At 40.2% G+C, this 24,244-nt stretch overlaps 1 protein-coding gene across 1 annotated transcript in view; it reads left to right on the top strand.

The window, feature by feature from the left end:
• SMYD3 (SET and MYND domain containing 3) overlaps window positions 1–24,244 on the top strand; it is a 531,828-nt gene that overhangs the window by 118,608 nt on the left and 388,976 nt on the right. Inside the window, exon 2 of the mRNA XM_080651290.1 lies at window positions 11,327–11,390. Coding sequence (XP_080507416.1) covers window positions 11,327–11,390 — 64 coding nt within the window. The remainder of the gene's footprint in view (window positions 1–11,326; window positions 11,391–24,244) is intronic.

Raw genomic sequence — 24,244 nt, 5'->3', positions numbered from 1 at the left:
TCTTCCTCTTCTTAAAGAATACCTTTCAGCATTTCATATAATACTGGTTTGGTGTTGATGAACTCCTTTAGCTTTTTCTTATCTCTGAAGCTCTTTATCTGACCTTCAATTCTGAATGATAGCTTTGCTGGGTAGTGTAATCTTGGTTGTAGGTTCTTGCTATTCATCACTTTGAATATTTCTTGCCACTCCCATCTGGCCTGCATAGTTTCTGTTGAGAAATCAGCTGACAATCGTATGGGTGCTCCCTTGTAGGTAATTAACTGTTTTTCTCTTGCTGCTTTTAATATTCTCTCTTTGTCTTTTGCTCTTGGCATTTTAATTTTGATGTGTCTTGGTGTGGTCCTCTTTGGATTCCTTTTGTTTGGGGTTCTGTGCGCTTCATGGACTTGTAAGTTTATTTCTTTCACCAGGTGGGGGAACTTTTTGGTCATTATTTCTTCAAATAGGTTTTCAGTATCTTGCCCTCTCTCTTCTTCTGGCACCGCCATAATTTGGATGTTGGTACGCTTGAAGTTGTCCCAGAGGTTTCTTACACTATCTTCAAATTTTTGGATTCTTTTTTCTTTTTGCTTTTCCGGCTGAGTGTTTTTTGCTTCTTTGTATTTCAAATATTTGACTTGATTCTTGCGTTCCTCTAGTCTGCTGTTGGGTCTCTGTATAATATTTTTTATTTCAGTCAGTGTATGTTTAATTTCTAGTTGGTCCTTTTTCTTATCATTGAGGGTCTCGCTAAATTTATCGGCCTTTTCTAGGAAATTCTTGAGAAACCTTATAACCGTGGTTTTGAATTCTATATCCAGTTGTTTGTTTTCCTCCATTTCTTTCGTTTGTGATCTGTTTCTTTGTCTCCGCATTTTCGCTGCTTCCATGAGTTGATAGAGTGGCTTTGTGTGGTAGGTGTCCTATAGGGCCCAGTGGCTCAGCCTCCCCAGTTACCTGAGGTGGACACTCTTGGTGCACCCCTTTGTGGGCTGTGTGCACAGTCTTGTTGTAGTTAAGCCTTGATTGTTGTTGGTATCACTGGGAGGAATTGTCCTCCAGGTTAATTGGCTGTGAGGATCAGCTGTTTCTACGCTGGAGAACTGTGTTGGAGACACTCTTATGAGACAAGACTTGCAAAATTGCAAAAGCCTCTGTGCTCAACTTGGATGGGGTGGAGTTTCAGGGCAGAGCAGACAGCCTTGGCTTTCTGTCAGCCCTGCCCTATGAGGCCCCTGGGTCTCAGTGTCCCTCGGTAATCGCTGTAAGCACTTCTGAGAGAAAGCTGCCTTCGAGTTTCACCTGCTGCCAGACAGTCCAGTTTCTCCCCAATGAGTCTGGGTTCCCAGTAACTGGTCCGGAACTGGAGTTCAGCACAGTCGGGAGCTTCCGTCTCCCTCCCACTTTAGAAAGCCAGCCGTGCACTCAGCTGCCCGTGCACTCAGCTGCCTGTCCTCTCTGCGCATGCGTGCCACTGGACCTCTGCCTCCGCAGCTCCCCTGAGTCTCAGTGTGCTTTCTCTTTTCCTGACAGTCCAGTTTCTCCCCGAATGAGTTTGGGTTCCCAGAAACTCGCCCGGAACTGGAGTTCAGCGCAGTCAGGAGCTTCTGTCTCCCTCCCACTTTAGAAAGCCAGCCGCACACTCAGCCGCCCATCCTCTCCACGGGCTCGTGCATCTCCGTACCTCAGCCTTTTGCAGTTCCTCTGAGTCTCAATGTGCTTTCCTCTTTCCTTCTAGTTGTAGAATTTCCACTCAGCCAGCTTTCCTGTGGTTCTGGATGGTGTCCGTTTTGTCTTTCAGCTGTAGTTTTGATATTGTTGTGCGAGGCAGCAGTTTAGGTGTTTACCTATGCCGCCATTTTGGTTTCTCCTAAAAAAAAATTCTTTATTTAAAATATTGCATAAGTCTCCTTTCCCCCCCATTGAACTCTTTCCAGCCGCTCCCATTCCCCAGCACATGCCCTCACCCCTCTTCTGTCTGTGTCCATTGGTTATGTCTGTATACATGCATACAGGTTCTTTGGTTGATCTCTTACCTCCTCCCTCCCCTGCCTTCCCTTTTAGGTTGGATGGTATGTTCTCTGCATCTATAACTCTGGCTCTATTTTTGTTTATTAGTTTATATTCATTATATTCCACAAATGAGTGAGGTCATGTGGTATGTATATTTCTCCGACTGGCTTATTTTGCTTAGCATAATGCTCTCCAGGTCCATCCATGCTGTTGCAAATGGCGAAAGTTCCTTCTTTTTTACTCCAGCGTAGTATTCCATTGTATAGATGTACCACCATTTTTTAATCTACTCACCTGCTGATGGTCACTTAGGCTGTTTCCAAATCTTAGCTATTGTAAATTGTGCTGCTATGAACATGTGGATGCATATATCCTTTTAGATTAGTGTTTCTGATTTCTTGGGATATATTCCTAGAAGTGGGATCACTGGGTCAAATGGGAGTTTCATTTTATTTTTTTGAGGAAACTCCATACTGTTCTCCACAGTGGCTGCACGAGTCTGCAATACAATCAGCAGTGCAGGAGGGTTCCTTTTTCTCCGCATCCTCGCCAGCACTTGTCATTTATTGATTTGTTGATGATAGCCATTCTGACAGGTGTGAGATGGTACCGCATTGTTGTTTTGATTTGCATCTCTCGGATGATTAGTGACTTTGAGCATGTTTTCATATGTCTCTTGGCCTTCTGTATGTCCTCTTTTGAAAAGTGTCTATTTAGGTCTTTTGCCCATTTTTTGATTGGATTGTTTATCTTCCTTTTGTTAAGTTGTATGAGTTCCCTATAAATTTTTGAGATTAAACCCTTATTGGAGATAACATTGGCAAATATGTTCTCCCATGCAGTGGGCTTTCTTGTTGTTTTGTTGATGGTTTCTTTTGCTGTGCAGAGCTTTTTATTTTGATGTAGTTGCATTTGTTTATTTTCTCCTTAGTTTCCATTGCCCTAGGAGCTGTATCGATAAAGATATTACTATGGCAAATGTCTGCTATTTGTTGCCTATAGCTTCTTCTAAGATTTTTAGGTTTCCTGTCTTACGTTTAAGTCCTTTATCCATTTTGAGTGTATTTTTGTGTATGGTGTAAGTTGGTGGTCTAGTTTCATGTTTTTTTGCATGTATCTGTCCAATTTTCCCAACACCATTTATTGAAGAGACTGTCTTGACTCCGTTGTGTGCACTTGTCTCCTTTGTCAAATATTATTTGAGCATAATGGCGTGGGTTGATTTCTGGGTTTTCTGTTCTATTCCAATAGTCTATATGTCTGTTCTTGTGCCAATACCAGGCAGTTCTGAGAACAGTGGCTTTGTGGTATAGCTTGATATCTGGTATTGTGATCCCTCCAACTCTGTTCTTCTTTCTCAGGATTGCTGCAGCTATTTAGGGTATTTTTTTTTTTATTCCAGATGAATTGTTGGAGAGTTCGTTCTAGGTCTGTGAAATATACCATTGGTATTTTAATGGGGATTGCATTGAATCTATATATTGCTTTGGGTAGTACGGTCATTTTAATGATGTTGATTCTACCAATCCATGAACACGGTATATTCTTCCATTTGTTTATGTCTTCCTCTATCTCTTTTTTCAGCATCCTGTAATTTTCTGAGTACAGGGCCTTTACCTCCTTGGTTAAATTTATTCCTAGGTATCTTAATTTTTTGTTGCAATGGTAAATGGGATTGTTTTTTTAGTTTCTCTTTCTGTGAGTTCATTATTGGTGTATAAAAATGCCAGATTTCTGGGTGTTAATTTTGCATACCACTACATTGCCAAATCTTTAATGATTTTCAAAATTATTTGGTTTCAGTTTGAACTTAAAAATTACTGAAGGACCCCAAAGAGGTTTTATATATGTGGGTATATTGGCAAATGGCTCTCCATTTAAATTTTGTTTAAATAAGACATGTATTTGTGTTTACTATTCCAAACATTGGGATAAATTATAATTAACACTGATCTTTCTGTTTGTCTGTAGGTGTCTCTCTTGTGCTCTGCCTTAGACCAAAAACAATTTAAGGCTTAAATAATCTATATTGCCTTTTTGTTCAAGTTTATGTTTACTTGAATATAGAAGTAAAGTAATGTTATTGGTCAAGAGAAGAAAAAGGGGGGAGGGAATCAACCAAAGAAAAATTCATATCACTCTAAGAAAAATTTCAACATTTTTCTTTTCAGTCTTTTTTCCACCCATTGAAAAAACTTAATTTTACCAAATACATTTCTAACCTCCATTTTGGTGCATTGTCATAATATCTCCTATTTTCCCCCTGTAGGCCTTTAAATATTTAACACCCTGGTAATAATTGCCCCTTTCTATATCTACTCGAAACAAAATTTTGTTCCTAAAATCTCAACTAAGTATTTGGGGAAAAGCAACATGATTACCTCATTAAAGTCATTCATGCTATGTTACAAATGACTGGCAGTCATAAAATGTTTTTTTTGGGGGGGATGTTTACATTTTATCACAATATATTCTCAAACTCAGATGGTTGTTTGATGAATAGAATGTGTGAGGTTGATATTCGGGGTGTGAGCGAGCCTTGTATTGGCCATATCACCTGTTTCTGTAGAACCACACTGGCGTGAACACCTTGTCCTCATCCCTGTTAACTTTCATTTAATGGCTGTTAGCCAATGATCATCCTATCTAATAAAGAGGGAATATGCTAATTGACCATCACATCCTCACAAAGATGGTGGCATCCACAGGGGCGGCAGGCGCACGCCACGGCCTCGCCAGCCCCCAGTGGATCCGGCTGCTCCGCATGCCTGCCTCTGGAGTCCCCCTGGCCCCTTAGCCCCCCAGCTGCCCAGGGCCAGCCGGAGGCACAGGCAAGCTTCGGATGTCAGCTTCCCAGACGCCCAGGGCTGGCCTGAGGTGCAGGCAAGCCTCGGAAGGCTCAGGTAACCAGGGCTGGCCGAGGCTTGCACTGTTGGCAGTGGCAGCAGCAGAGGTATGATGGGGTGTCGCCTTCCCCTGATCGCCGGGTCGCCTCCCACCCCTGAGGGCTCCTGGACTGTGAGAGGGGGCAGGCAGGGCTGAGGGACCCTCCCTCCAGTGTGTGAATTTTCATGCACCAGACCTCTAGGACTCTTTATAAAAATTGTTAAGAACTTATAATTAATTATGGTGCATTGGCAGGTTTAACATTTAATTCTATGTCTTTTAAGCTTTCTTTATTTTGGGAATAAATCAGCACATTTCTTTATAAACAGTGTCATTTTGTTCTCCAAAAGAGAGAATGAGTTATTTGAGATTTTATTATTGCTTACTTTCAAAAGGACTTGAGGAAATTTATAGCTAAAGGTTAAACAAAGTAATATACTTAATTATAAAAGAGAAAAATTTTAAAACAGGCAGGAAAAGATTCTTCCAGGCTTCTGAAATGAACAGATTATTATAATAAGTGAATTTGGCTTTGGTTTTCTCACTGTTAAAACTAAAATAGAAACACGGTGCTGTTAAGTTTCATTTTCTAGCTAGAAAAAGCATGATAGATGATTCATGAATAGTGACATAGTATTTTCTGGAACTGAAATCAAGGTGAGCATTCTCTGTTATTTTGAGGGCTTAGGTTATAGTACATTAATGAAAATGTTGATGAAATATTCTTATACCTTCTTTGAAATATGACCCTTGGTACCTTTATTTTTTTATATATGCTGTGTGATTTGTATATTAGCAATACTTACATGTTTGAAGGGTATCTGATTTCAGTCTTTGGGAAGAAATCAGTTATTTTCTTCTTTCTGATATCTGTTTTTAAAAGTTTTGGATTTCAAGAAGACGTAGGGAAGTTGTGTATGTCTCTTAGACTTACCAGAATTTAATTACTAGACGAGGCTGAAGAGGTTTCCTACTGAGAAACACAGATGTTGTTGCTAGAACAAATCCCTCTTCAGCAGGTCATTTTGGTCACAGCTTTCTTCAGTCCACTCAGGTGCTCTGCCTAAAAAGCTCCTGTAAGTCCCTCGTTTTCAATCATTAGAGCGACCTGCAGCACACAATGTCCAATTTTGTACAGAATCATTACATAATGGAGAAGGTTTCAATGTGTGCTCTTATAAAAATGTCAATTTTCTCTTTAATTTATAATAGATATTATCTCACATAAAAGCAAACAAAATGTTAGAAGTTATAATTGCGTTTTAATATTATTGAAGATGTAACAGTCTTCTCTGATTTTAATTTCCACATTTGAAACTTTCATGAATGTTTTTAGATTCTTGAATCAGACCATTTTAAAGTTAAATATTCTGATCAAATTAAAAATAGCAGTAATAGAAATTTCAGAGAATGTAGATTGAGCAGGAAAAACACTTACGATGCTAGTCAAAATTTGAAATTAGAGCCAAGTAGTACATGTGGGTCTTAAAAAACAGCCTGGATGGAGGTGACCAGGCTTGTGGCCCATGTGGGTTTTGCTTTTTTAGCAACCATGGAATAGGTACATAAGACACTCTTTCGAGATATGACATAAAAATAGAATTATCTTGAGCACTTTGAAAATGTACTCAGCAGATTCAGTTTCAAGTCTTTGTTTGGCACCGTTAGCAGGAGTGTTACATAGATTATCTCATATTAGAGGCCCAGTGCATGAAATTTGTGAAGGGGGGCGGGAGAGGTCCCTCAGCCCGGCCTGCGCCCTCTCGCAGTCTGGGAGCTTTGGGGCATGACTGACGGATGGCCTAAGCTGGCAGTCGGACAGCCTTAGTGCTGCCGTGGGGGCGGGAGAGGCTCCTGCCACCCAACGGTTTTATGAGTAGTCACTTTATTCCCGTTTTACAAAGGAGAAAATTGAGGCTAAGATCTGTTCTAAGGTTGCTAGAGGCCCGGTGCATGACATTCGTGCACTGGGGGGAGGGTGTCCCTCAGCCCAGCCTGCGCCCTCTAGCAGTCCGGGACCCCTTGGGGGATGTGTTTAGCGCTGCCATGGAGGCAGAAGAGGCTCCCGCCACTGCCACTGTGCTCACCAGCCGTGAGTCCGGCTTCTGGCTGAGTGGCGCTCCCCCTGTGGGAGCACACTGGCCACCAGGGGGCAGCTCCTGCGTCAAGTGCCTGCCCCCTGGTGGTCAGTGCGTGTCATAGCGACCGGTCTTTCCCCTGTTTGATTTGCATATTAGCCTTTTATTACATAGGATACTGCTGGTAGGCATTAGTAGCCTTGATGTTTCAGTCCATTGGGGCTGCTGTAACAAAATACCATAGACTGAGTAACTTATTGAACAAAAGGAGTCTATGTCTCACAGTTTTGGAAGCTGAGAAGTCCATGATCACGGGGCCAGCATGGTCACATGCTGGTGATGGCCTTCTTCCTGCTTCATAGCAGGAGTCTTCTCGTTGTGTCCCCATGTGGAAGGAATCAGGGAGCTCTGTGGGGTCTCTTTGATAAGAACTCTAATCATTCGCGAAGGTTCCACCCTCATGACCTAAGTGCCCCCCACCAAAGGCCTCTCCTCCTAATACTATTACTTTTGGGGGTTAGGATTCAATATGTGAATTTTGGGGGACACATTCAGACTATAGCAGTTGGGCTGCAGATTTTGAACTCTAAACTGCTAAACCATTTTTTCTCCTTAGGTATGGGGACATCCTTTGTCCCCAGAACAGCCTTATATCCTCTCCCATTCACTCTTGATCAGAAAGTGACTTTTCCTCCTTCTGTACTCGGGCCCCACAGTCTGTGCCATTTCTCTAAACCTTTGGTTTCGGATGGTCGCTCATTCTGCGTGTGATGGGTGATGGTCTGTCCTCTCTATCATGGAGCAGTGACTGTGGTGCCTTCCTGCCAGCCACCTACCCAGGACCTTGCAGGGTGATGTCCCCCAGGTGGCCAATCACTGAACATTTGTCGAATTAACCCCCGGAGTTAGTGTTCATCAGGTAGCACCGTCTCCACAGGACAACAGCTTTCATTCAGGGGACTGCGGACAGTGGGAAGGGAAGTGCCTAAATAAGATGGTCTGCCTCGCTTGGTTAACTTGGCTCAAATACGTGGCTGTGCTTTTCCTCTAAGTGCTAATGTGGGTTTAAATTGCCGGTGTTTATCCCAGGAAGGAAGGCATGGTGCCTGTGAATTATAGGTTCTTTTTCCCTGAAATATTAACCATTGCATTTTCTTGTTTTGTACTTTCAATGTTAGAAATGTGAAATAAAGCTATAGGGAACGTAGAAAAATGAATCCACACCCATTCTACTTTCCTGTGTTATGAATCTGTTTTATTTTGCCCGCATGTGCTGCTTTGTATTAAAAACAATTCGATAGTTAGGTGGATGGTGGATGTGAATCTCTTTAATTTAAAAAGGAAGCCTTTGGGCCCACACCAACATAATTATCATCTCCAAACAAAAATGGAAGATCCCTTTACTGTATTACCATGAATATTTATGCCGAAGGGAGTACTTTATGGTTAGCATTTCCCAGAACATTTTATTTGGTTGGAGTAAAAGTAATTGCACTACTATTGGACAGAATAACATGACTTTTTGGAGGATAATCTCTTTCTCATAGCGCAAAATTTCATTTGCTTCAGAAATTTTTATGGGAACAGCCAAGTACTCGGTTACATGTCTAATGAATCAGGATTCTGAAATGTCAAAGGTATTTACATACATAAAATTTCTTTAAAGAAGTATTTTTGCGGTCTCCTTGTTTTAAAAATTGTATTTACATTTCATTCAGTTATTTTGGCTTTTCTCATTAAAAAATGGAGCTCTTTATTCTTAAGAGTTTGCCCATCATGACATTCAGTATTCCTCATACACCATAGTGCATCTGATGTATTAATTGTGTGAAAAATATGTTTATAGAAATTCTATTCAGAGAATCTTCCTTAAAATGTATATTAAGAAGTGGGGTTCTAAATCACACACCACACAAGCCAACACTTCCTTTAGCACCTGTAAGTGGTGTAGACTGCCTAATGTACTCTGGTCTTTTTTTTTAAAGCTCAGATTTCTTTCGAAAGGGCACAAGGATCAGCCACAAACTAAATTTCAGGCCTTGAGAAAGCATAAAAGTGTGCAAAAGATTGGAGGGCAGGGGTCTTCAGCTGAAAGAGGGGTTGCTTCTGGTTGGATAGCGCAGTGCTCCGTTCCGAAGAGTGCGCTTCAGAGGGCAGGAGGGCGGCCAGGCTGCCATGTGCAGTCTGAGCCTTTCCTGGCCCTCATGGGAGCAGTGAGTGAGTGGATCCTGGGAGACTTCCAGGGGATCAAGACACTTTACTAGGAAAGAGGCCTGTGTAATAAATATACTGTATGTGAATGTGTTGTAGATGCATTTTTTATGGGAAATTTAAAATGGATTCTGCAGGTGCCAGATCTGGGGGAAATGGGAGAGTCATGAGGATTTGTTCATTTTCTATATCCTCTCCAGGAAGCTCCTTTCCCTCTGCCTGGCCACTGGCCATCTTGTCTTAGGGCAGAGTGTCCAGCAGTGGGCTTCTCCCCCTGATTACAAGGACAGAGAGAGACTCCCTTTGATAGCACCCCTGTTGCTGGGATTTGAGGCAGCCAGTGAATCTCTTTCCTCTTCGAGTTTGTGGAGGCACTGGTTCCCTCTGGGGCCGCGTAGAGCCTGAATTTGTACCCTGGAAGAGAGCGGAGTTTTGCTGTTTCTGTTTCCTTTCCACATGTCAGCTGCCTCGGCTGTTGGAGAAGCTAATTGTGTCCCAGGCCTGGAAGAGAGGGCTTGTTTTGCTCTGTGAACCGCTGTGCCTGGGGCACTGAGCAGCCTGAATTAGCAGAGCAGCGTCTGTATGACCAACTGATAAAGGATCCTTTTTGTTTTTTAAGGGGGAGAACTAAAGATCCCATTTATTCTGGTATAAAATAATTTTAATATATTATCCAAGTTGGAGGTGGAATACTACTATTTATCGCGTAAGTGGAGGGAGAAAAAAGAAGTAATTTTTTTTCACTTTTCTCTTACTGATAACATTCCTAACCTACTTTTCCAGATTGTTTTCATTCAGTGATTCCAGACTCTTACTGCGCTCACTTTGCAAACAGGATGTTTCTGCAGTCTGTGGAAATTGTACATTCATCACTTCCCTGCCTCTCTGGGACTGCCGTGTGCCTTGTAATGTGCAAAACCTCCTCCTCTTCAGGTTCAGTGTGTGTGTCGGCTGCACCGGGGAAACAGCGCCACGTGGTTTTGGAATTGGCAGGAAGCTCACCTCCTGCCCCTCCGCATACGGGCACTGCATGCCTAGCAATGTGCCTGGTCCTCTCCTTGAACGTGGAAAGTGACTGGGGCCGGCACCCTTCTCAGGGCTCCCACTGACTTTTGGGTTGTTGCTGCCGCCAGAAAGATCTTCACCTTCAGACACAATCTACGCCTCCCTAATTCCATTTACCGTCTCCCGGTTCAGCCTTTGGGGCTACCTGAAATACATGGTCCTTTGTTTGTAGGCCTATGATTAATTCTGACTTTTATTTGACCTGTACATTTCTGATTGCTTTTTTTTTTTTTTTTTTTTTAAAGAAAAGTGGGTTTGTCTTTCGTTTGGAATTGATGAGTTGATTTTTTTAAAATTTTAAAGGAAGAGTGTTTTCAGGGACTGTCTGGTGCTCTATTTCTGCTACTTCCTTTCCTCTCTGCTGCCCGAGTTTTTCCTCTGCACGGAAACCTTACAAGATGCTATTGCCCCAAAGAGAAAAGTGGTAATTGCTCAAAGGCTCATGGTTGGTCTAATCTGGGAGTGGGGCACCTTTTTTCTGCCAAGGGCCATTTGGATATTTATAACATCATTTGCAGGCCACACCTAATTATCAGCTTAAAAATTAGCCTGCGATATTGGATCAAACATTTAATTAACTCACCCCTAGTGCCTTGGCAGGACCAAATGATTTCTCAGGCCTTATACAGCCCTCAGGCCAGACGTTCCCTACCCCTGATCTAAGCAATGGCAGGGTTTATCAGGAAGATTACCAACTTTTGCTGCTCTGAAGGTCCCTAACTGGTTAAAGATTCCATTTCTGGGAGAGCTGAAACTGTAATTAACTTAAGTCTCCATTTGATGTGGGGCCTAGCTTAACTCCATTTTGGCCCTTGAATTATCTTTTTAACACACTGAAGTATATATTAAAAAATGGTTAAAGTGGTAAATTTTATGTTATACATATTCTATCACAATACAGAAAGAACATTCTTATGTACATGTCTCACACTGAAGGTGAAAGATGTTCATCAACGCAAAAATCTAAATCTTAAGGGACCATCCAGATGGAGTGAGCCGAACACGCTGGCGTCCATATGTTGCTTTATGTTTTCTTCCTTCAACCAGGTATGGTTCTCATTTTCTAATGTGAAATTTATTTATTTTAACAGGAAGGAAAAGTTGATGCGATGCTCTCAATGCCGAGTTGCCAAATACTGTGGTGCTAAGTGTCAGGTAAGGATGTCCAGCTATAAGTGAGACCCTTCAAGTTCTCGAACTTCAGTCTGTCCTCCGTTATGCCTGTTGACCTATTTCTGCTTCTGCACAATCTTTGCCTTATTTTAACTTATTTTCTTTTAGTTTAAAATACCATATGTATATGGTAAAAAGTTACATAGGTTACACACACACACACACACAAACATACGCACATATATACATACTAGTAGACAGAAAATTAAATTTTTACTCCTCTCCATCTTCTTGTCCTCCTGACCTCAATCCTGTTTCCCAGAGATGACTACTGTTAAGTGTCTTTGTAGCAGTTTCTGTGTAAACATAGTCATATATCTATATCCTTTATTTAAAAAAAAACAGATACAGGTTATTTGGCACAAATTCTTGTATACCTTGATTTTGTTTTTCATTTAATAATCTATCTAGAGGAACTCTTGGTATCATCCCACTTTTTCCATTATGAATACACCACAATCATAATTTTCCCATTAATGAATGCTTAAGTATTTCCCAGTGTTCCCTAATGCCATTAATGTACTGGGCATCCTTTTGTGCACAGTTTTGCACACTTGCACAAATTAATTTGTAGGATAACTTCTCAGTTGTATTGATTAGTAAAAGGATATATGCATTTTGAATTTTTAAAGATCATGGCAAATTGCTTTCCAAGAGTTTGAGTTAATTTATTACAACTGACAGTCTATGAAAGTACTGCTGCTAACATATTTGAAATTCTTTAAAGGATGTGTAATTAACATTCAACATGACCTTTACTTCTAACCTTCTGATTAATTATGTAATAAATGTAATTAAGCTCTAATGAATTGTGTCATAATAAAAAGTCTAATTGGAAGTTTTCTGTCTCTGTCACTTGCTCCCACCCTCCACCCATCCTTTTTGCTTCTTATTTTGGTGTGTGGTGTGTGTATGTGTGTGTGTGTGTGTGTGTGTGTGTGTGTGTGTGTGTGTGTCTGTTCTGTGTATGCACATGTACCTCCCCCTCAAGCTTCTTCTGTGTATGCACATGTACCTCCCCCTCAAGCTTCTTTTCCTTTAAAATCTAGGCCATGCTTATCTGAGGGACTTTCTGTTATCTCACTTTCTCTCTTGAAAGTGATTCTCCAGAGTGGTCTTAATGGAAAAGAAACTAAAATGTACAAAAAACTCAGAGGACCCACATTTCTATGACAATTCTGCCATTAGCTAGTGAAATTATCCTGGAGAAAACACTTAAACTTCTGGGCCTCAGCTTCCTAATCTGTATTATTAGACATCTATTATGTACCTGGCACAGTTTTATTTTATTTACTTTTATAGGAATATTGAGAGGGTTGGGCATTATATGAGCATAATATTATGCTCATATTATTAATAAGGAAACTTATTAGCTATAGGCTAGCAAGCAGCTTACTAAATGTCCTATAGCTAGTAGGCTCTGGAGTTTGGGAGATGAACCGAGGCAGTTAGAATTTAGACTTTTAATTTCTCTAATAATCCTAAATTTTATTATTCCTCTAACATTCTAATTAGGTATTATTTCCCTTTTTCTTTTGTATTTTCCAGATTTTTGTCTTATTTTATTTTATAATAAGGATGCACTCTATCCCTAAGGAACACAAAGCAAAATATATAAAAATAAAAGGTTAGAAATAACATCTTTCTAATAAAAATAGGGAATTTGAAAAAAATTGAATTATTTTTACCTCATTTTGTAAACCAAAAATTCTGTCAAAGTTAGAAAGATACCAGGTTTAGGTGAGACCATTAGCAATAGCAATAACAAAAAGAGAACATGAAAACAAACCCAGGCTTTTTCTACAACCTAAATTCTAGAAAGACTGTTTTATGGTGATCTTTTGGCTGTTGTATTCATGTGAAGCAGAGCTGCACGTGTCAGCGGACTTCAGGTTAAGAAGATGACAGAGAATTGATGAATTCACATTTTACTTCACACAAATCTTTTAGATGAACATCCTTTCTGTTCTTAATTGCCTGAATGTTTACTTTGATTTTCCTCTATTTTCATGAGTGTTTTTCCCCAAGTTACCTTCTCCTTTTGCAGTATGAAGAAAAACCCGCTATCTGATTAGAATGAGTAAAGGGAGTGTGGTGGGTGGATATGTCATTTTGATTCATGATAGTACATGTATTTTTATCGCATATATTAGCTATTTACTGTAGCATCAATAATAATGTCGCCATCAGATATACTGTAGGACAGTGGTCGGCAACTGCGGCTCACGAGCCACATTTGGCTCTTTGGCCCTTTGAGTGTGGCTCTTCCACAAAATACCACGTGCGGGCGCACACGTGCAGTGCGATGGAAACTTCGTGGCCCATGCACAGAAATCGGTTTTCGGCTCCCAAAGAAATTTCAGTCATTGTACTGTTGATATTTGGCTCTGTTGACTAATGAGTTTGCTGACCACTGCTGTAGGAGGTAATGGGAAATAACCTAGTATGATGAAAGATACCTGATATAACACCAGTGAGTGTGTGTGGGGGTGGAGGAGTGTGCAGAGGTGGGATGGGAGTCAAAGATTGGCCAGAACATATGCATTTAAACTGCTCTGTTTAGCTCAACCTTAGGGAACAGCATTAAATATTGTAATTATTGTAGATACCTACAAAGCAGCCCAAAATTAAACTGACAAACTGAACTATGAACAGTAATGAACAGGAGGCACAAGCACTTGGAGTGGAAATTGATAGAGAGGAGGTGAGTTTGTAGCATAAAACCTATAATAGGTTCACCCCAGGGGGACATAACTTCACTTCACTAGCTGAGCGTGTGATGTGTGGGGCGATGCCATCAACGAGTTCTTTATGAGAGGCTATTGAGGTATTACGGGATGTAATGTCCCTTGTGCCCATAGGATGGAATCAGTACCTTTTGTTTTTAAACATAAGCAATATAAGAATAAATTTTCAGTATAAAAACCAACACAACATAAAATAATGCAGAGTTAAAAGGAAAACTCTCCCCCCAGCTTCTTGCCACTATTTCTACTTCTGCTTCCAGAGGTGATCTCTGTGTGCATGTTGGGAGTGGCGGATATACACCGGTCTGTTAAGACTGTGCCTCAGATATAGTGTACACATGTAGAGATACGTTTACTGCTGTGTACAGCACTGTTTCTGATATTGGCCGAAGTGTTTTCTAATCAGTGCCTTTGTACTACTCTGTATGCCTTTGTATGAGGCATCATGTGTATAGAGGGGTTAGGTATGGGAGCCAGTCTTATTTCTGTATGAGCATGATCAGAGCATAAAGATGATTATGACACCAAAGGGGAGGAGCAGGTCAAGTTTTCCTATAAAACAGCATTTTTAAAAAAATATATATATTTTATTGATTTTTTACAGAGAGGAAGGGAGAGGGATAGAGAGATAGAAACATCAATGAGAGAGAAACATTGATCAGCTGCCTCCTGCACACCTCCTACTGGGGATGTGCCCGCAACTAAGGTACATGCCCTTGACTAGAATCGAACCTGGGACAGTTCAGTCCGCAGGCTGACGCTCTATCCACTAAGCCAAACCGGTTAGAGCTAAAACAGCATTCTTAAAATTTGAAATATTGATAGCAAGTAAATCAATTTTAAATAAATTTGCAAATTATTATTTCATCTTAGTTGGATTTAATATGATTCATAATATGCACATTTTTAATTGAATTAATTGCTGAGCAAAATAAGCAGCTGGGTATTCCATCAAATTGCAATTTATACGCTTTTAAAAAGTACTGTATTAGCAGAGGGAGGCTCTTTATGTTGATAATTATAGGCCTCTTTCAGAATGTGAGTCATATTTTTGGGTTTGTATTTTATGCTTAGTTGTAGACTGATTTGATTCATTTTTGATGAATCCCATACTAATAAGCACTGAATAGAGTGATTTAATAACGATTTCTAGAATATCATACCAAAGTGGGGCCAATGAAGAAAGACAAGCCCTTTGTTTACTTCAGTAACACCTCTATGCCAGGCTTTAGATGGTTAGGATGTGCGGACGGCTCTGTGGGAGAAGTTGGCTTCATATCTAATACTGTATAAAGGTTAAAATTACTTTATCATATTTACATTTTTTACTTTTAAAAATGTTTGGGGATTGCCTGGCCAGCGTGGCTCATTGGTTGAGCGTCGACCTATGACCCAGGAGGTCACGGTTCCGTTCCTGGTCAGGGCATATGCCCAGGTTGCAGGCTTGATCCCCGGTGGGGAGCGTGCAGGAGGCAGCCGATCAGTGATTCTTTCTCATTATTGATGTTTCTATCTCTCTATCCCTCTCCCTTCCACTCCAAAGTCAACAAAAAAATATTTTTAAAAGATGTCTGGGGATCTGAGATTTTCTTTTCTCATTTTCCACTTTCTGGTGAGTGACCCCAATACTCCTGTGACTGCAGTTGGCATCTGTATATTAATTCCTTGAGACGCCATCTGCAGCCCCTCCTTCCTCCTGAGCACCAGACTTTGAAGGCAACTGCCCTCTGAAGTGGCCTCTTCTGTCCTCTGTCCTGTCTCTGCAGTCTGTCCTCTTGCCCCCACGTTCTGACTTACAGAAACTGGTTAACACTCTCAGCCATGAGGGCCCTTCTGGTTCACTTTGGGAGTTAAACCCTGGATAGTTACTTGTGTTGGGGAGATAAAATGCTTGCGCCTCACCTGCCATGTTCAACTAGAACCCAGCATGGACATTAATCTGGCACGGAAGTTTTTCAAAGAAGATTAGAAGTCCATAGACGTGAGGGATTTATTTTGCCCTTCCAGATAAAACATATCAACGAGCTCATTCCATCTTGATATGGTCTCTCACCAGATCAGAGTGGTTGGCAAACTTTCTGTCGAAGGGCTGGATAATAAATATTTTAGTCTTTGTGGGCCATAAGATTTTTTGTCTTAAGTACTCAATTCTGTTGTCACAGTCGGAAATGAGTGAGTGAAACAGTGTGGCTCTGTTTCAGGAAAACGTGATGAAAACAACTGGCAGAATGGATTGGGCCTGCACCCCGCACTAGATGATGATTGGCTTAGTTTGGAGCACTGAAGTTCTTCCTGTCCATTTCCTTCTCAATTAACCGTTTTCCTAAGAAGTTATAGCTGATTCTTGTTTCTCCTCTTCCATCAACTTCGTGCCCGGTGACCATCCTGCCGCCTCACCCCTTTCTATTTGGCCCGACCTGTCTGATTTGAGTCAGGCTAGTGGGAAGGTGCTCTGGCTCTACATTTGACACAGCTTCTGTAGCTTTTAAAGCGATACGTCTCATGTCTGTCACCAGTCCCCAGCATGCTCGAAGGAGATTTCATGTAAGATTTTAATCAATGCCTGTCAGTCAGCGCAGCTTGTTCGACAGCCTGCTTAGCTTTCCCGTTTCCGTTTCCCAGATTCCAGCTTTTCAGGTCTTTATCTGTCAACTTGTAATTCAATGTTGGATTACATTTGCGGCATAAAGAAAGAGATATTATTTACTTGCTATTAAGTGGTCTGTAAGCGAATGAAAAACTGTTGGTCCTTTTTCCCTGTAAGATGCATGGCAACTCACCTCTCCTAAGTTTCGCCCATAGGAAACCTCTGTAGCTGGTTGCTTGTGAACAGAGTGATTCTTGCAGATGTGGTGAAAAAATCTCGGCACGTTTTTACATAGGTGTTCAGTTATTAATTGGTAATTATTAATCACAGAGGGAATTGTTGAATAAGCTGGCATAAAATAATGTGTAATGTATTTTAAGCCAATTTATTCATCCTTAGTGACCCAGCATCTGAGGAAAATACCATTACACATTTTCACTCTATGTAAACCTAACATGGGCAGGTTTCTTACCTCTTTTGACACAATTCAGATATTTGTTGGGAATGGATATTACAAAATTATAGATTTTAATTATTGAGAGGCTGCCTTACAGATTATCGGGTCTATTCCTCTTACTGAATAAATGTCTACTGTGCCCAGGTCATGAATTAGATGTTCTTTTTTACCCCAAACAGATTCAGTATGTACTGACCTTTCTCATTTTTCACCCACCACAATAATAAGCTGCTCAAAATTGAGTTTTTATTTTAATCAAAACCTAATGTTTAACAGTATTTAAATGAGCTCTATCCAAGGAGGGAGGGAAATGTTATGTTAATAGTGCAAAGGTTATTTTGAGTAAGAATGAAAAAGTAAATTAATTTTCTGTTTCTATTGTAACATTACATCAGTTCTCTTCCTTTGTAATCAAGCAATCAAGATCAAGACACATTGTTTAAAAATAATTGTTAAAAAGTTTACTGTCCTTTTACTTTTGGATGGCCTTAATTTCAAATAATTGATAATAAGTATACAGAAAATTATACCTCCTAAATGGTACTAGTTTTAGAATAAATTATGAGATATCTATTGAACACCTGCTACATGCAAAATGCATGTAATTGGTAGTACACTTATTTAAGGAAACCAAACATAAACAAAGCTAAATTGTTAAAACAGTTTACTGAGTCTTTACATTACAAAAGATTTCATTGGTGTCACCAAAAGAATTCACTGAAGTGTTTTTTAAATATTAATACATGTAAACCATTCTTTGAATTATAGGTTTTCCAAAATAATCATTAAAAAGTTGTGTTTATGAAACATTAATTTTGCTTTTCCTTTCATATAAAAATGCTTCTCCCTAAATCACAGTTACTAGATATAGGATAATTTGCTTTTATTTATAAATATGATACTTGATATTTGTATAAATTCAAACAGTATTGGGAAAGTATAAGGAGAAAAGCAGAAACAGCCTTTTTTTTTTTTTTTTTTTTTTTTAGGAAAAGTTGGAAAAATTATTACCAGTTTTTCAGTATGTTAAACAAATTTACCATGAGTATTCTTAAAATTATGACTTGGGGTGGTGAACATACCATATGGTGTACAGATGATGTGTTGAAGAATTGTGCACCTGAAACCTGCATACTTTGGTTAACCAGTGTCACCCCAATAAATTTAATAAAAAGGAAAAAATATCTTAGGATTATTGCATTATAAATGTTACTTCTGTGCCAACAATATGCATACTAAAAATTTTGATATTCATTACCAAAAACCCATCATAAATTAGGAGAAACTTACAGTTCTACCAATAAGGTTATAGTCCCCACTTCCCCATACATTCTAGTCGTCAGCAAACTCATTAGTCAACAGAGCCAAATATCAACAGTGCAACGATTGAAATTTCTTTTGAGAGCCAAATTTTTTAAACTTAAACTTCTTCTAACGCCACTTCTTCAAAATAGACTCGCTCAGGCCGTGGTATTTTGTGGAAGAGCCACACTCAAGGGGCCAAAGAGCCGCATGTGGCTCGCGAGCCACAGTTTGCCGACCACGGGCCTAGACATTTCTAAATATTGTCAGTTTCATTCAACTTTGCTAAATCAATGGGTCACCCATGTTATCTAATTTCTGCTAGCATTTCTTTGGTCATTGGTGTGGTTTCTGTTTTTTGTTCGTTTTTTCTTTCCTAGGCATGCTTTTCTTAATCATGCCCTATACCTCTCTTTGTCTTTTTAAAACTGAAATATTCATCCTTTTCTTAGTTATTTTGTAAGACCTTGCATTTTAGATACCTTTAGCATTGTATACATATATGTTTTAGATTTTGTTTTTCTTATTTGTACTGTATCTTTTAATCTTTTGTATGGTATTAGATTTTCTCCTGATGTACAAGAGTGAATTATTTTTATGTAGTTTAATATGTACATCTTTTCTTTTATGGTTTCTGGGTTTTATGTCCTGCTTAGAAACATCGCTCTCACCTCAATATTATAAAATGTTAATGCCATAGTGTGATAGTTCAATGATAAGTCTAGATAGTGTTTTGTTGTTTCATCAATTTAACATATAGAATGACCTCCTTTTTAGTTTAGTCTAGCTCAATGGTTTTTCAGCTTTAGCTACAGATAGAATCCCCACAGTGATTGAAAGTGATTCAGAACCTGCTCCTATCTCATCCGTCAGAATTTCTGGGGTTGGTCTTAGGCCTGGTATTTAAAAAATATTTTTTATATATGTGTGTGTTGTGTGTAACTGTGTAGCATTGTTCTAGATCTAGGATTTTCTGCTCTCTCAGACCCAACTCCACTTTTCTATGATAATTTTTATTATACTCTCTACTATCTTGAAATGAAATTTCATAGGTAATATAATCTACTAGTTACCTATTTTCAGAATTCAGTATCAGTATAATTCCATAAGTGGAACATAAAGGAGAGAGAGAATGAAAATAACTTATAATCAAACAATGTGTATTTTAGTATGTAAATGCTCAGGTGTTACTGGACTAGAAGACAACTAAGAAGTCATGTACTGCACATGTACAGATCGCTGTGAAAAGGGGAGTACAAAATGCAGATCAGAAACTGTGTTTTATTAGTAATGCAAATACTATGAATGATGGTGCCTTTGTGGTATGCTTCTATGAAATATTGAATAACTTTAGCTAAAGTTCTTAAAACAGTCTTCCCTTGATTTACCTAGAAAATTCAGCGCTATTAAGACATGTCTAGGCATAAATGTCTGATTGGACATCTAAAAGTCATGTTGGATTTGGAACAGTTCTTCATTGTATGGAACTGCCCTGCACAGGATGCCCCTCATCTCTGGTTCCTGGCCACTAAGTACCCAAGGTACTCCTCAAGCACCATTATAAAAAGTGCCCTATACATTTCCCAAAGAACCCCAGGATTATCCCTGTCGGGAAGCACTGGTTTAGTTAATTAGTTTATGTTCTGAATCAATATAAATATGGTAACACATATGAAAATACAGGGTGGGACAAAAGTAGGTTTACAGTTGTTAGTATAGAAAATAATACAATAATCTGTAATAATAAAAGTATAATATGCTAATTAGACGGGATAGCCAAACAACCTTCCGGATGTCCTTCCAGACGACCTTCCAGATGAAGCCGTGGGACGAGGCAGAGCCGGCCGCTGCGGTGGGCAGGGGGCTGAGGCAGAGGCGGTTAGGGGTGATCAGGCAGGCAGGCAAGCAGTTAGGGGCAATCAGGCAGGCAGGCAGAGTGGCTAGGGGTGATTAAGCAGGCAGGTGAGCAGTTAGGGGCGATGAGGCAGGCAGGCGAGCAGTTGGGGCAATGAGGCAGGTAGGTGAGTGGTTAGGGGCAATCAGGTAGGCAGGCAGGCAGGCGAGTGGTTAGGAGCCAGTGAACCCAGATTGCGAGAGGGATGTCCGACTACCAGTTGGACATCGCTCAAGGGGTCCTGGATTGCGAGAGGGTGCAGGCCAGGCTGAGGGACCCCTGACCCTCCCCCCCTTGTGCACAAATTTCATGCACTGGGCCTCTAGTTAATAAATAATAATACAAAAATAAGCTTTGTGTTTTACATACTCACAGCTGTAAACCTACTTTTGCCCCACCCTGTATAGAGAGTCTGAAGTTGTTTTTGTCATGCATGTACTGAAAAATGGAATTGAGTCATAGATGTCTTTCATTTCCTTCTTTTCCATCTAAACTCTTGTCTCCCAATGTCTTTGTTTCTTAACACAATATTTTAATTTCCTTTATCTTTCATGCTAACTTGTGCTTTTTGTACATCATTGTTAATTTTGAACTACGAGAACAGAAATCATTACAGCTGTATTGTGAACAAAATCTTAATTACATCCTGTATTTGTAGTAATGGAAGAAAACAGAAAAAAGTAAATCAAGAAGGTTGTTTGAGAAACTGGCAGATTTCATGTTCTGTTATAATGTGCCGTTGAGTTCTAGACCCAGGTTAAAGTTTGTAGAGTGAAGATAATGCCTGATGTTTTTGTGTGATTGTGGGGTTTTGATTCAAAGTCAAATGCAGTAACTTCAAAGATTTTGTTGTAAGCCTTTCCTTGGTATGCTTCTGTTAGTAAGCCTTATTAAGAAGTGATGGTGAGCAATAAGTCCTAACAGTGTTGTAAAAACATGGATTTTAATATCATGGTAAGAAATGGAGTAGGCTGTAAAACTGATACTATATTACCGACCATTTTCAAGTGATGTGATCATTTATAATATAATATTTATGTAGATCTGATTTGGCTTTTAGATGAAAAGAATGAGTATCTTTTTTGCCAAAGTGAGTGGGAAGAAAAATATGTTGTCTGATGTTTTCATGCAATAATCTAGGAATAGCCTTGAGAAACATAATGTCTAGTTTCTTATTATTGTTGAGAAATGAAAGCTCGATATTAATTATGCTCAAGTCCTAAATTGTTTTTGATAAGAATTCTCTAACATTTGGATGTTTAAAAATGCCGTCTAACAGATCAGTTGGTTCGTTCCTAGGGGTACAGTCTGTATTACTTCACTCTGAGCTGAGCTGCTCAAAGCTGGGGTCTCACCAAAGGAGTAACGAGGGCGCCTTGGCAGTTGGGTGTTGACTAGAAGCTGTAGCTCAGCCTCACTCTAGGAGGTGCAGCCCTTTTTCAGCCGACAGTTCCTCCGGCTTGGAACAGAGCCCAGGAGCTCCCTCTGTCAGAGACCCCGGGCCCGCGCGGCTCATTCCTGCCCACACAGCCAGTCCATGAGGGCACCTGTCGGGCTTCTTGACCTCTAACTCAAATGCAAACTTTCCCACCACAGTTAGGATCCTCTCTTCAGTCGGCAGTCAGAAACATCAGCACCCTGGTTTTCTCTCATTGTGAGTGAGATTTGATTTGACTGCTGAACCCACTCTCATTCCAAGACCAGATGAAGGAAAGAAAGCACATAGGTTTATCTGAGTCGGTCTCGACCCGCCGAACTTCCACCGGCTGGCAGTCACAGTCATGGGAAACGGTGTTAACTAATACACACAAGTGTCTTTAGTGCAGAGCTGTTTAGAACTTCCAGTAAGCTAAACAGTCTTTTTAACTCCCGGCAGGGTCTTATTATGTTGTGGTTTTCAATCTTATTTGACAATGGAGCCATTTTTTTTAGGGATCTTACACATGTTGGCAATTGCTAATTGCTATTCCAGGACTAGCCCCCTGAACCATAGAAACATTTCCCCCACTGAGTTATGTTTTAGTAGGATGCCTGATAGTGAGTACCGACGCGAGAAGTGGCTGTATGAAGGGCGTTGTAGTTGTAAACTGTTGTTGAAGACGTTGTCCAGTGTGTTGATTAGCGCTCAGAATAATTCCTCCTGTGATGTGCTACTTGGTAGAGCTGTGCGTTTTTCTTTTCTGTCAAGTGAGAATTAGATAAGCTATTATGCTTTTTTTTTTTTTTTTTTTTTTGCCTTGCCTGTAAGGCAGCTCAAATAAATGTAGCTCACAGCACAGTAATTATTTAGTTCTCATGCTTAGCATACTAAGGCTTTTTACTCTCCCCTTTCATGTTTATGTAGCTTATTAGTTAGATCCCTGCTGTCTAGCTTTACTTTCTTCATCTATAAAGGTAAGGATCTACCTTTTGGATTATTGTGAAAGTAAAATCTTTTTTTAATTGCCTGGTCATGTGTGTGGCACACTGTAGAATATGAAGTAAATGCTATAATATTTTTTTCATAATTTTGACATTTTTTGTTTCCAGTTTCACAGCCTTATTTCACATACATCTTTACTTTGAAGCAGCTCAGTCTTGTTTAGAAGTGAGAAGTATGCACACTAAGAAAAAAGATGACAAGCATCCCATTCAGAGCATTGCTCCAGTGGGTATGAAGGGTGAGGTGAGGTAAGGTCTCCAGGGTTGGGGTTATTAGGAAATAGCAGCGGACAACCAACCACGCCTTCCCCCAACAACTTGGCAGGGGCAGCCTTTCTGAGCAAAATGCTGGCTGGAACGTGGATCCGAGTCAGTTTCAAAGTAGCTGCAGCTCATGTGAAATTTTTGGTTGTGCTGCCTGTTTGTGCTGCAAGCGGAAAAGAGAGAGTTCCTTCTAGGGAGATTTTTAGGCCCAGAAGCTGGGAAGCAGACTTACAATTTCTGAAATGAGAAGTGTTGTGAGCATCGGGCATTTCAGTGATGGGATTTCCAACGCCTGTTGGGAAAATAGAACATACTGGACATTTGGTCCAGCTATCTCTCCTCCACCAGGGCTACATATTAGATAGCCTGGCATTTCTTTTCATGTGGATGTAACCCACATGAGGGGAGCCGGGGCATTTCTGACCCAAGACTCAGAGAGGATGTCCTTCCCTTTAGCCCTCTCATCCCGAGTTGCAAGATTGGTGACTGGCTCACTCGTCTCGTCTCTTCTCTTCAGTCACACCAGCACATGGCTGGGATCATGGGTTAAGTGACCTTCTAATTTATCACCCACACTACATTTTCTGAATGAAAAGGGGCACTATTAATAAGGACAACATAAATAAGACATTCCTGGGCAAACAGGGCATTTGATCATTTTAGCTCCTAACCCCTTTTCTATGTTAGCTTAAAGAACACAGAGGTTTTGTATTTTTGGTGATGTTAGCTCTCCTGATATGTCTGCCCACTATAGTAGCAGAAAATGCAGAAGGCTATCTGCTCTGTTTTGATTTTCCTGAACCATGTGTTTTGCTTTCTAATTTGGAGTGTTTTTTCTTTTCATATTCAAAGTCACTGTCCATTATCCCATCCTATTTAATCTGTAAAAGACCATCTTATGAATTATTAAGTAAGTCATAATGATTCTTTGCTTGGACTCCACCAGCCAGGTAATAATGGGGGGGTGGGGGGAGGAACGTGGGCAAATGAAAGGACAGAGGTGAAGCAGAAGCTCTTAGTGCCCAAGCCGGGTAACTGCGTACTTGGTAAAGACTGAATCCTGGAGCATCAGTGGTTTTAAAACACGGCTTTCATTTTCTATCTTGAAGGTATATGTAGGCGGTTGAGATCAAACCAGCGTGAATGGAAGTAAGTTTTTATGTC

The sequence above is a fragment of the Plecotus auritus genome (genome assembly GCF_963455305.1).
Source record: "Plecotus auritus genome assembly, chromosome: 14".
NCBI classification, from domain to species: Eukaryota; Metazoa; Chordata; class Mammalia; order Chiroptera; family Vespertilionidae; genus Plecotus; species Plecotus auritus.
The sequence above is the reverse complement of the archived record's forward strand: the minus strand, read 5'-3'. Positions and strand labels throughout refer to the sequence as shown.